The sequence below is a fragment of the Lethenteron reissneri genome, unplaced genomic scaffold (assembly GCF_015708825.2).
Source record: "Lethenteron reissneri isolate LAM-NWPU_2019-01 unplaced genomic scaffold, ASM1570882v1 scaffold_1639, whole genome shotgun sequence".
Taxonomy (NCBI): domain Eukaryota; kingdom Metazoa; phylum Chordata; class Hyperoartia; order Petromyzontiformes; family Petromyzontidae; genus Lethenteron; species Lethenteron reissneri.
Genome location: NW_026891376.1, coordinates 14823 through 28284, shown reverse-complemented (window position 1 = coordinate 28284; position 13462 = coordinate 14823). Strand labels below are relative to the sequence as shown.

Here is a 13462-nt window from a genome sequence, read left to right as displayed (position 1 = left end):
CGCCTGCTGCTGTATTTGGAGTCTGCATGTCTCTCTCTCTCATCATCCACGGTGGCTAGGAGATGTGATCGCCTGGTATACAGGAGGTCGTGGGTTCAATCCCGACCCCTTACCCCTGCGTCTCTTATCATCACGGTGGCTAGGAGATGTTGACTACCTCGCTAGTATACAGGAGGTCGTGGGTTCAATCCCGACCCCTTACCCCTGCGCTCTCTCATCATCATCACGGTGGCTAGGAGATGTTGATTACCTCGCCAGGTATACAGGAGGTCGTGGGTTCGACCCCGACCCTGACGGTGCCTGTTGTACATTTGGAGTCTGCGTGTCTCTCCATCATCATCATCACGGTGGCTATGAGATGTTAACTACCTCGCCTGGTTGCAGTGTTCGAGTGTGGGAAGTGAGCGTGCCTCCCCACCACCCCACCACCTCCCCACCACCCACCCCACCACCATCCCCACCACCCTCCCCGCCACCCTCCCACACCCGCCACCACTTGCCGCAGGCCTTGGCAAGGCCGCACCAGTCGCGCCGCACGATGTCCAGGCCCTTGAGCTCCTGCCGCGTGTGTAGGAGCCGTCGGGCTGCCGCTCGACGCTCAGCGCCGCGTACTTCTTCTTCTTGAGCAGCAGCATGGAGCGGTAGACGCCGTCAACGTCGATCTCCAGCAGGCGGTACGAGCGGTTCACCTCCGCCTTCACCTGCGGGGAGCGCCGTTCAAGTTCATTGATTAGGTACAAGCCCAGAGGTCGCAAACGGGTTTTGATTCCTTACCCTACCCGGCCGCACCAGGGTCGCAAACGGGTACCTGTACTCGTACCCTACCCGATACCCGGCTACCCGTACCTGGTACGGGTACCCGATTGCGACCTCTGGGATGAAGCCATGTTGCAGGCGAGGTGGGTTGATTCTAGGAACTTGAATTGTGAGAAGACAAGACGTTGGGAAATGAGTGACAAACGGTGACTCACCATGACTCACGGCCTACCCGTACCCAGCCGCACCGGGTCGCAAACGGGTACCGTACCCGATTGGGTACGGGTTTCTGGGTATCGGGTAGGGTACGGGTATCGGGTACCTGGTTGCGACCTCTGGTATAGCCCTGTGAGCCATTCGGCTCTTGAATCGGGTGCAACCGCAACAAAGAAAACTAAAACATGAACGAGAAAACATCTTCAAGTGATCTTCTTGGTTCTTTCGGTAAAGTCACGTAGAAGGGAAATTACAATAACAATAAAACATAATAAAATAATATAACGGTGGCTAGAGATGTTGACTACCTCGCTTCTACGTGACTTTACCGAAAGAACCAAGAAGATGAATCCCTGCAGTCACGAAAGCTTTAATCGAAATCAGTCGGAGTGTCACATTTTTCAATGCACCTTTAATCAGCGGTGACGTCACGGACACGTGGACCCCCCCCCCCCACACACGCATGAACCCACACGCACCACGTCAACCCCCCACAGAAATCTCACGTGAACCCACACCTCGCACGTGAACCCCAACGCAAGCACACGTACGCGCGCACACGTACGCACAAAGACAAAAATTAACCCGTAAAAACAAAGTTGTTCACTATAAATGCTTTATATGCGTGGCATCGGTTTTATTTAATTATTAATTTCTGTTTTTCTTGAGTAACAGTTTCATTTTTATCACATTCGTATTTTAAATTAAATCTAAAAAACATTTTCCTAAAAAGTGGAAAATTTTGGCTAAAAATTTTCACGAAAATAACTTGTCACGCACAACGAGTTTGTGTGCAAAATGTCAGCTCGATTGGATCACGGGAAGTAGGTTAAAAAACGACCGAAAGATTTGCACGGTCCTAAGCGCGCAAGCAAGCAAGTGAACTTAATATAAAGGATTTAATGTATAACCCGTAAAAACAAAGTTTTCACTCTAAATCCTTTATATGCGTGGTGGCTAGAGTCCTCTCGTCCTCTGGCTTGAGATGGCTGCCACCTATGCAGTATTAAGCAATTGGTAATTAAATATTTAATTTGTTTTCCCTAAACATGTAACATTTTGGAAAAAAAAATTTCTCGAACATTAATTGTCTCGCACAACGAGTCTGTGTGCAAAATGTCAGCTCGATTGGATCACGAGAAGTGGGTTAAAAAACGACCGAAAGATTTGCATGGTCGTAAGCAAGCAAGCAAGCACGCAAGCACGCAAGCAAGCGAACTTAATATAAAGGATTTAAAAAAGATCACCCTCGTGTAGCCTGGAACAGACTGCTGGGGCAAGTGCTGTTAGCGAGTAGCAGCAGCACCTATATAGGCCCGCACTGTGGCACACGAGGGTGGTGGCTGACACCACGCCCCGCCTTTGTCTCCCCAGTGGCGATGTTTACACACCGCACCAAGTACTCATTTGAGGCCTAGTCGACCTAGGGGAGGCCCAGAACCGGTTCAGATAAAATCGTCACCGGCGTTGGCCGTGAGCGGGAATTGAACCCGGGTCGCCGGGTTCGTAGCGCGACGTAGCGCTGACCACTACACCCCACCGCTCCCCCGCACCAGAGCTCGCAAACGGGTTTTGATTCCGTACCCGTACCCTACCCGAAATGAGTGACAAACGGTGACTCACCAGTGACTCACGGCCTACCCGTACCCTACCCTACCCGTACCCTACCCGTACCCTACCTGAAATGAGTGACAAACGGTGACTCACCAGTGACTCACGGTCTACCCGTACCCGGCCGGGTACGGGTAGCCGAGTATCGGGTAGGGTACGGGTATCGGGTACCCGGTTGCGACCTCTGCCCTGCACACAACATCATCGCGGCGATCGTCAGCCCACCTTTGACCCCAGCCGGTAGACCTCGTCCAAGTCCCGGCTGTTGGTGTTGATCATGATGGAGTCCGTGTCTCCGTAGATCACCTCCAGGTTCATCTGCGTCGCACACGACCCCTGGGGTCAACAAACGGCCGCCCCCCCGTCCATTGCCAGGCACAATATGGCCAGGGGTCTCCTGCCATCATCACGGTGGCTAGGAGATGTTGACTACCTCGCCTGGTACGCAGGAGGTCGTGGGTTCGATCCAGACCCTGGCTTCTGCTGTATATTGAGTTTGCGTGTCTCTCTCTCATCGTCATCACGGTGGCTAGGAGATGTTGACTACCTCGCCTGGTGTCGTCGATTCGATCCTGACCCTGACCCTGCTGCTGTATATTTGGGTCTTCGTGTCTCTCTCATCTCATCATCATCACGGTGGCTAGGAGATGTTAACAACCTCGCCTGGTCTACAGGAGGTCGTGAGTTCGATCCAAACCCTGACACCACCTGTGCTCCCTACTGTGCCAGGCTAGGTGCAGGAGGTCACGGGACAGACCCGGCAGGTGCCACGGGTTGACTGACTGAGATGACCGGCAGATGCACCACCAGCTGTACCCCCCTACTGTGCCAGGCTAGGTGCAGGAGGTCACGGGAAAGACCCAGCAGGTGCCATGAGGTTGACCGACTGAGACGACTGGCCGATTGCACCACCAGCTGTACCCCCTACTGTGCCAGGCTAGGTGCAGGAGGTCACGGGAAAGACCCAGCAGGTGCCATGAGGTTGACCGACTGAGCCGATTGCACCACCAGCTGTACCCCCCTACTGTGCCAGGCTAGGTGCAGGAGGTCACGGGACAGACCCAGCAGGTGCCATGGGTTGACCGACTGAGACGACTGGCTGATTGCACCACCAGCTGTACCCCCCTACTGTGCCAGGCTAGGTGCAGGAGGTCACGGGACAGACCCAGCAGGTGCCACGGGTTGACCGACTGAGACGACCGGCCGATTGCACCACCAGCTGTACCCCCCTACTGTGCCAGGCTAGGTGCAGGAGGTCACGGGACAGACCCGGCAGGTGCCACGGGTTGACCGACTGAGACGACTGGCCGATTGCACCACCTGTGCCCCCTGCTGTGCCAGGCTAGGTGCAGGAGGTCACGGGAACAGACCCAGCAGGTGCCACGGGTTGACCGACTGAGACGATTGCACCACCCACTCGCTCACCTTCTGCACCAGCTCCTTCGTGTGCAGCAGGATCTGGAAAAAGCAAAAGGGGGAAAAAATCACGCGCCACGCGCGGACACGCGTCCCTGGAAGCACACACGCACGCACGCACGTACGCACGCACGCACGTACGCACGCACGCACGCACGTACGCACGTATGCAAGTACGCACGCACGTACACACTTACGTACGCAAGTACGCACGCACGTACTTACGTACGCACGCACGCACGTACGCACTTACGTACGCACTTACGTACGCACGCACGCACGTACGCACACACACATACGCACGCACACACACGCACCACACACACGCACGCACGTTGACGTTCTACTGCGGGAGGGTAGCGGCGTAGCAGCACCACCCGTGCCACGCAGCCTGTGCGGAGGTTGTAAGTGTTCTTCCCGTGACCCGCATCCCCCGTCCTGCGGAGTGTGTGTGGTGTGTGTGAGTGTGGTGAGTGTGTGTGTGAGTGTGTGTGTGAGTGTGTGTGACTCAGTGGGGTGTGTGCGAGTGTGTGTGAGTGTGTGTGTGAGTGTGTGGTGTGAGTGTGTGTGAGTGTGTGTGAATGTGTGTGAGTGTGTGTGAGAGTGTGACTCAGTGGGGTGTGTGTGAGTGTGTGTGTGAGTGTATGTGAGTGTGTGAGTGTGTGTGTGATGTGTGTGAGTGAGTGAGTTGGTAAGGGTGTGTATGTGACTCACCCCCACCGAGTCACACTCACTCACACACCCACACGCTCACTCACACACACACACGAGTCACACACTCACAACAACCGCCACTCGCCATTAAGTGGCGGTGACGTCACCACGATGCTTGTGCCAGGCCATGTGCACCTCACTCACACCACTCACACACCCATCGAGTCACTCACACACACAGGACACACACAGGCAGACACAGACACACACAGGCAGACACAGACGTACGTGCGTGCGAGCACCTCACTCACACACACTCACATACACACACACAAGAGTCACACACTCACACACACACATCGAGTCACTCACACACACACACACACACATGACACACACATGACACACACACGACACACACATTACACACACACAGGACACACACACAGGACACACACACAGGACACACACATGACACACACAGACACACACAGACACACACAGACACGTGTGTGTGTGTGAGCACCTCGCGTCCCTTGAGGGTGACTAGTGCGGCCAGCGGCTTGGCGTAGAAGCGCGACAGCGAGAATCCCAGGCAGCCGTACATGCTGTTGGCAGTCAGCTTCAACGCCTTCTGACGGATGTCGTACTGGGAGCGCGCCAGAGGGAGGGAGGGCGGGGGGGGAGGTGTCGACAGATCTTTGAGTCTTTTCGGTAAAGTCACGTAGGAAAAAAAAAATTATTTAATAAAAGAAGGCTCAGCTAATCGAGTCTCTCACCTTTCTGAAGAGATGCCGCGACTCTAAGGTAATACCAATCGCATTTACACTAACCTAAGTCTTTGTCAAGGCGCTCTTCTTGCCCCTCCAACCCAGCTTAAATATACGCTCCAAGCTTGGTAGTGTTTCATTCTTCACCTGAGGACGGCTGCTTGCGTTGTGGCCAAAACGTCGTGAGAATTGTATTTTATTATGTTGATTTTTATTATTTTAGTATTTCCCTTCTACGTGACTTTACCTAAAGAACCAGACAAGATGAATCCCTGCAGTCACGAAAACTATAAATCGAAATTTAATACAAGTAGTAATAGAAATAAAATAAAATAATGAATCGACGTTTCGGAGGCAACACAAGTCTCCGTCATCAGGCGGGACCGTCACAGCTAAAATTACTGCATCAAGTGAGGCAAAAATTCCAAAAGACCAGCCCTTATATACAAGTTAAGGGGGGAGGGGCTTATCTGAATGTGGTGACCAAGGAATAGAACGTCACGTGTAGAGGTCAGGGTTGAGACTGGGGTCACACTGACCTGCATGTAGAGGTCAGGGAGTGAGGCTGGGGTCACACTGACCTACGTGTAGAGGTCAGGGTTGAGACTAAGGTCACACTGACCTACGTGTAGAGGTCAGGGGATGAGACTAAGGTCACACTGACCTACGTGTAGAGGTCAGGGTTGAGACTGGGGTCACACTGACCTACGTGTAGAGGTCAGGGTTGAGACTGGGGTCACACTGACCTGTGTGTAGAGGTCAGGGTTGAGACTAAGGTCACACTGACCTGCATGTAGAGGTCAGGGGGTGAGACTAAGGTCACACTGACCTGCATGTAGAGGTCACGGAGTGAGACTAAGGTCACGCTGACCTACGTGTAGAGGTCACGGAGTGAGACTAAGGCCACACTGACCTGCGTGTAGAGGTCAGGGTTGAGGTCAGCTTGCTTCATGAGACCCTTGACCTGCTTGCGTCGCTCCACCAGTTTGCGGATCTCCGTGGGCAACACGCCCAGCTCCAGGCCCGAGTCGGGCAAATCCGGTATCCAGTCGGCACCCTGGTGGTGTACAAACAAAGACAAAGATATTTCCCCCCGTGTAGCCTTGGCAGGACGCAGGGTCAAGTGCGTCTGCAGCCTCCCATACACCCAGCCAGCCAGCCATACACCCAGCCAGCCACCCATACACCCAGCCAGCCACCCATACACCCAGCCAGCCACCCATACACCCAGCCAGCCAGCCATACACTCAGCCACCCATACACCCAGCCAACCATCCATACACCCAGCCTCCCATACACCCAGCCAGCCACCCATACACCCACCCATACACCCATACACCCAGCCAACCACCCATACACCCAGCCAACCACCCATACACCCAGCCAACCACCCATACACCCAGCCAACCACCCATACACCCAGCCAGCCACCCATACACCCATACACCCAGCCAACCACCCATACACCCAGCCAACCACCCATACACCCAGCCAACCACCCATACACCCAGCCAACCACCCATACACCCATACACCCACCAGCCACCCATACACACAGCCAGCCACCCATACACCCAACCAGCCACCCATACACACAGCCAGCCTCCCATACACTCAGCCAGCCACCCATACACACAGCCTCCCATACACCCAACCAACCACCCATACACCCAGCTAACCACCCATACACCCAGCCAGCCACCCATACACCCAGCTAACCACCCATACACCCAGCTAACCACCCATACACCCAGCCAGCCACTCATACACTCAGCCAGCCACCCATACACCCAACCAGCCACCCATACACTCAGCCAACCACCATACACTCAGCCAACCACCCATACACCCAGCCAGCCACCCATACACCCAGCCAACCACCCATACACCCAGCTAACCACCCATACACCTAGCCAACCACCCATACACCCACACCCACCTATACACCCATACACCCAGCTAACCACCCATACACTCAGCCAGCCTCCCAGCCACGAGGCGTTAGCACCATTGAGGGTGAAAGAACTTTATTACAAAATGACCCCTTGCATCTAATTATCTTATAATCCACACACAAAAAGACAAAGATCCCCCGTAAAGCCTTAACAGACTGCTGGGGCAAGTGCTGTTAGCGAGTAGCACCTATGAAGGCCGGCACGGCACACGAGGGGGTGGGTGGTCAGCACCACGCCCGGCCGCCTTTGTCTCCCCAGTGGCGATGTTTACTGCACACCGCACCAGGTACTCATTTGAGGCTGAGTCGACCTAGGGGAGGCCCGGGACCGATCGAGATCATCGCCACGGATAATGACGGTGGCCGTGGGCGGGGATCGAACTCGGGACGCCGGGTTCGTAGCGCAGCGTAGCGCTAACCGCTGCACCACCGCTCCCCGTAACCAAACACACGCACACACACACCCAGCCACGACTCCCCGCCCAAACACTTTGATCGCCCCTCAATTTCTTGGTTCTTTCGGTAAAGTCACGTAGAAGGGAATAATAAAATAATAAAAATAAAACATAATAAAATAAAATTCTCACGACGTTTCGGCCACAACGCAAGCAGCCGTCCTCAGGTGAAGAACAGGTCTGTTGGAAAGACAGCGTCTGAATGAAACACCACCAGGCTTGGAGCGTATATTTAAGCTGGGTTGGAGGGGAAGGGCGCCTTGACAAATGAATTTGCATATCAACAGAGGGATTTAGAATATTTATGGGAAATGCAGATATGGGATTAGTCACTACTTGTGAAATGCGTAGGAGGTGGGCGGGGGGTTTCAAAGTCATATTATGCCCGTGCATTATGCAGGATGCAGGATTAGCAGCATCAAAGGCAGGGAGTAGAGTTAGCATTAATAGAGGGAAGGAATTTTAATAGTAAGGAGCTGTGGCAGTTAAACCCTCAACTAACACAATCACACTTTCACTCGCACACACGCAGGCAAAGATCCCCCGCACAGCCTCTTAACAAGACTGTAGGGGAAGTGCTGTTAGCGAGTAGCTGCAGCACCTGTGAAGGCTACCGGCACCGTGACACACGAGGGGGTGGGTGGCTACCAGCACCACGCCCGGCCGCCTTTGTCTCCCCAGTGGCGACGTTCACTACACCGCCGCTACACCGGGTAACTCCATTCGAGGCTGAGCCGACCTAGGGGAGGAGGGCCCAGACACACTTGCACGCACGTCACCTGCCCGGGCGGTGTGTGTTGACACACGGTGGTGAAGCAGATGTTGTACTCCTGGATGATGGACGGGTACAGGCTGTTGAAATCCAGCAGGAGAATGAATTTGTCGTAAAATCCTGCCACGCGCACAAAGACAAAGGTGTAGCCTCTGAACGGACTGTAGGGGCAAGTGCAGTTAGCGAGTAGCAGCACCTGTGAAGGCTGCCGGCACCGTGGCACACGAGGGGGTGGGAGGCCAGCACCGCGCCCGGCCGCCTTTGTCTCCCCAGTGGCGATGTTGACCACACCACCGCACCGCGTCGATCTTAGGGGAGAGCCCAGGACCCCCGCTGTTGTTAGACGCGAGCGGGGATCGAACCCGGGTCGCTGGGTTCGTAGCGCGGCGCGCTAACCACTACACCACCGCTCCCCACGCACAGACACACGCACAGACACACGCACAGACACATGCACAGACACATGCACAGACACACGCACAGACACATGCACAGACACACGCACAGACACACAGACACACGCACACACATGCACAGACACACGCACAGACACGCACAGACACACGCACAGACACATGCACAGACACACGCACAACACAGCACAGACACACGCACAGACACACGCACAGACACACGCACAGACACACGCACAGACACATGCACAGACACACGCACAGACACACGCACAGACACATGCACAGACACACGCACAGACACACACAAAGACACACGCACAGACACACGCAGACACACGCAGACACACACACACACACGCACAGACACACGCACAGACACACGCACACACACACAAACACACACACACAGACACACGCACATACACACACACAGACACACACCCACACACGCTACGTCCCACGTATTCATCCAGCAGCGGACAGACCCGTGCGTGACGGCAACAACGTACCGACTTTGGGCTCCAGGACGAGGCCTCCAGCGTAGGCCGCCTTGCGCTTCCCCCTCCCCCGCTCGCCATCTTCATCTTCGTCCTGGGCGGGGGGGGGGCGTCACACGGAGACCCGTCAGGGTGTGGAGGGGGGTGAGCCAGAGGTCGCAACCGGGTACCCGATACCCGGCTACCCGTTTGCGACCCTGGTGCGGCCGGGTACGGGTACGGGTAGGCCGTGAGTCACTGGTGAGTCACCGTTTGTCACTCATTTCCCAACGTCTTGTCTCTTCTCACAATTCAAGTTCCTAGAATCAACCCACCCGCGCCTGCAACATGGCTTCATCCCAGAGGTCGCAATCGGGTACCCGATACCCGTACCCTACCCTACCCGGCCGGGTACGGGTAGGGTACGGGTACGGCCGGGTACGGGTACCGTGGTGCGGCCGGGTACGGGTACGGGTAAGGAATCAAAACCCGTTTGCGACCTCTGGGGTGAGCGTCACACGGAGTTCTGTAATCATGTGGGTCTCTGTGTCTGTAACTTTATGAATCTCTGCGTTTGTGAGACGTGGGTCTCGGTGTTGTGAGCGAGTCTGTGGGTCTGTGCGTCTGTGAATGTAACTCTATGGATCTCTGCGTTTGTGAGTGTTAGTCTTTGTGTTTGTGACTCTGTGTTTTTGAGTCTCTGTCTTGGTGAGTCTGTGGCTCTGTGCGTTGGTGAGTCTGTGGCTCTCTGTGTTGGTGAGTCTGTGGCTCTGTGTTGGTGAGTCTGTGTTGGGAGTCTGTGGCTCTCTGTGTAACTCGCGACTCTCCGCTCCGTGCGTGGTGGTGGCTCTGTGTTGGTGACTCCGAGCGTGTGTGGTGGCCCTGTGTTGGTGACTCTGTGCGTGCGTGGTGGCTCTGTGTTGGTGACTCCGAGCGTGTGTGGTGGCTCTGTGTTGGTGACTCCGAGCGGTGTGGTGGCCCTGGTTGGTGACTCCGTGCGTGCGTGGTGGCCCTGTGTTGGTGACTCCGAGCGTGTGTGGTGGCCCTGTGTTGGTGACTCTGTGCGTGCGTGGTGGCTCTGTGTTGGTGACTTCTGTGCGTGTGTGGTGGCCCTGTGGTTGGTGACTCTGTGTTGGTGGACTCGAGCGTGTGTGGTGGCTGTGTTGGTGACTCCGTGCGTGCGTGGTGGCCCTGTGTTGGTGACTCGAGCGTGTGTGGTGGCCCTGTGTTGGTGACTCTGTGCGTGCGTGGTGGCTCTGTGTTGGTGACTCTGTGCGTGCGTGGTGGCTGTGTTGGTGACTCTGTGCGTGTGTGTGGCTCTGTGTTGGTGACTCTGTGCGTGCGTGGTGGCTCTGTGTTGGTGACTCTGTGCGTGCGTGGTGGCTCTGTGTTGGTGACTGTGTTGGTGGCTCTGTGTTGGTGACTCCGTGCGTGCGTGGTGGCTCTACCTCGGCGGCCGCGCTGTTCCTGCGGCTGTACGTCTTGTCGGGGCAGATGAAGTTGCGTTGGTGGAACGCGTGGAGCAGCAGGAACTCATTCCGCTCCGAACGCCCGCCAGCAGCGTGCGAGACTGCACAACAACAACAATCACGACGACAACAACAACAATCACGACAACAACAATGACAACCACGACAACAACAACAACCCACGATGACAACAACAATGACAACAACGACGACAACCGACAATCACGACGTCAACAATAACGACGATACCAACAAAGACAACAAAAACGAAATCGGCCACACCACCACCCACTGCCCATAGCCTTCTGACACACCACCACCGCCACCACCGCCACCACCGCTACCGCCGCCACCACCGCCACCACCGCCGCCGCCGCCGCCGCCACCGCCACCGCCACCACCACCACCACCGCCACCACCACCCGCCGCCACCACCACCACCACCGCCACCACCGTCACCACCGCCACCACCGCCACCGCCACCACCGCCACCGCCCCCACCATCACCACCGCCGCCACCACCGCCACCACCGCTACCACCACCACTACCACTACACCGCCACCACCGCCACCACCACCATCACCACCGCCACCACCACCACCACCACCGCTACCACCGCCACCACCACCACCGCCCCCACCATCACCACCGCCACCACCACCACCATCACCACCGCCACCACCACCGCTACCACCGCCACCACCACCACCACCGCCCCCACCATCACCACCGCCACCACCACCACCACCACTACCACCGCCGCCGCCACCACCACACACTCCCTGGCGGTGAGGTTAAAACACCACACACACCGCGCCTCTCACCACTACCGACCACCACCACCGCCGCCACCACCACCCCACCACACTCCCTGGAGGCGTGGTTAAAACACACACACCCGCGCCTCTCACCACCACCGACCACCACCCACCACACTCCCTGGCGGTGAGGTTAGAACACGCACACACACACACACCGTGCCTCTCCCCACCACCACCTGCCGCCACCACACACTCTCCGGCCGCTCACAGCAAATTGCCGGCGATGCAGGTGATCTGGTGAGCCAGCCAGGGCGTTGAGCTCGCTCATGATGCTGAGCGCGTGCCGAGCGTCGGTGAGGGTGTGCGACGCCATGTCCAGCAGGCGCTGCGAGTTGCTGTGGAACGAAGGGGACGATTATGATGGTTATTTATAAACCGGAGGAGAGGGGGGGGGGGGGTGAGGACAGGGGGGGTTAGGATGGAGCAGAGGTCGCAACCGAGTACCCGATACCCGCACACACACGCACGCCACACACCACACACGCACGCACCAACACGCGCATGCACACACCAACACACGCACACACCAACACACACCACACGCACGCACACACCAACACGTGCATGCACACACCAACACACGCACACACCAACACCACACACACGCACACACACGCTCACACACACCAACACACGCACCCCCAACACACGCACACACCAACACACGCACACACCAACACACCAACTCACGTAGGCGGCCGCGACGCTTTCTGCGGAGAACGTCTCCCGCTTGGTCCTGAGCAGCGAGGCGACCAACTCGTCGAGGTCGTAGCTCCTGCAGCGCACGAGCTCACGGGCCGACGTCTTCACGTCGCACACCACGCGCCCGCAAGTCGCCAGGCGCTCCACCACGCGCCGGCCCTGCCACGCCACACACACCGTCACCACCGCCACCACCGTCACCACCGTCACCACCGCACCGTCACCCCCGCACCGACACCACGCCCACCGTCACCACCGTCACCACGCCCACAGTCACAAACACCACGCGCCGGCCCTGCCACGCCACGGCGCACACACCGTCACCACCGTCACCACCGTCACCACCGTCACGGACGCCAAACGCACCGTCACGGACACACCACCCCCATCCACAACGGACACGGTCACCCGCACCGTCACGGACACCAAACACACCGTCACAGACACCACGCCCACCGTCACCACCCCCACCGTCGCTGACTCAGAGAGAGACGACTCAGAGAGAGAGGACGACTCAGAGAGAGAGGACGACTCAGAGAGAGAGAGAGGACGACTCAGAGAGAGAGAGGACGATTCAGAGAGAGAGAGGATGACTCAGAGAGAGAGAGAGGACGACTCAGAGACAGGACGACTCAGAGAGAGAGGACGATTGAGAGGACGACTCAGAGAGAGAGAGGACGACTCAGAGAGAGAGGACGACTCAGAGAGAGAACGACTGAGAGAGAGAGGACGATTGAGAGGACGACTCAGAGAGCGAGAGAGAGATGACGACTCAGAGAGAGAGAGAGGACGACTCCGAAAGAGGACGACTCAGAGGGAGACGGTCGACCCGCTCACCCCGAGGCGAGGCATCGCTGAGCGACGCAGGCGGCTCAGCTTGCTCCAGTGCGGCACCTTCAACGCCGCGATCCTCTGCAGCAGCACCTCCAGGTCGAAGCCGATGATGTCGTGGCCCTGCACAGCAGAGGTCGCA

The 13462-nt window shown here is 56.9% G+C and overlaps 1 protein-coding gene across 1 annotated transcript in view; it reads right to left on the bottom strand.

The window, feature by feature from the left end:
- The window catches only part of LOC133363045 (DNA polymerase alpha catalytic subunit-like), a 16739-nt gene extending 4639 nt beyond the window's left edge, over window positions 1–12100 (bottom strand). Inside the window, exons 1-9 of the mRNA XM_061582055.1 lie at window positions 12031–12100; window positions 10945–11066; window positions 9530–9611; window positions 8612–8724; window positions 6337–6480; window positions 5180–5302; window positions 4009–4041; window positions 2809–2901; window positions 477–701 (exon numbers count right to left, since the gene is read on the bottom strand). Of these exons, the coding sequence (XP_061438039.1) occupies window positions 477–701; window positions 2809–2901; window positions 4009–4041; window positions 5180–5302; window positions 6337–6480; window positions 8612–8724; window positions 9530–9611; window positions 10945–11066; window positions 12031–12100 (1005 nt within the window). The remainder of the gene's footprint in view (window positions 1–476; window positions 702–2808; window positions 2902–4008; window positions 4042–5179; window positions 5303–6336; window positions 6481–8611; window positions 8725–9529; window positions 9612–10944; window positions 11067–12030) is intronic.
- Window positions 12101–13462: the final 1362 nt, after the last annotated feature.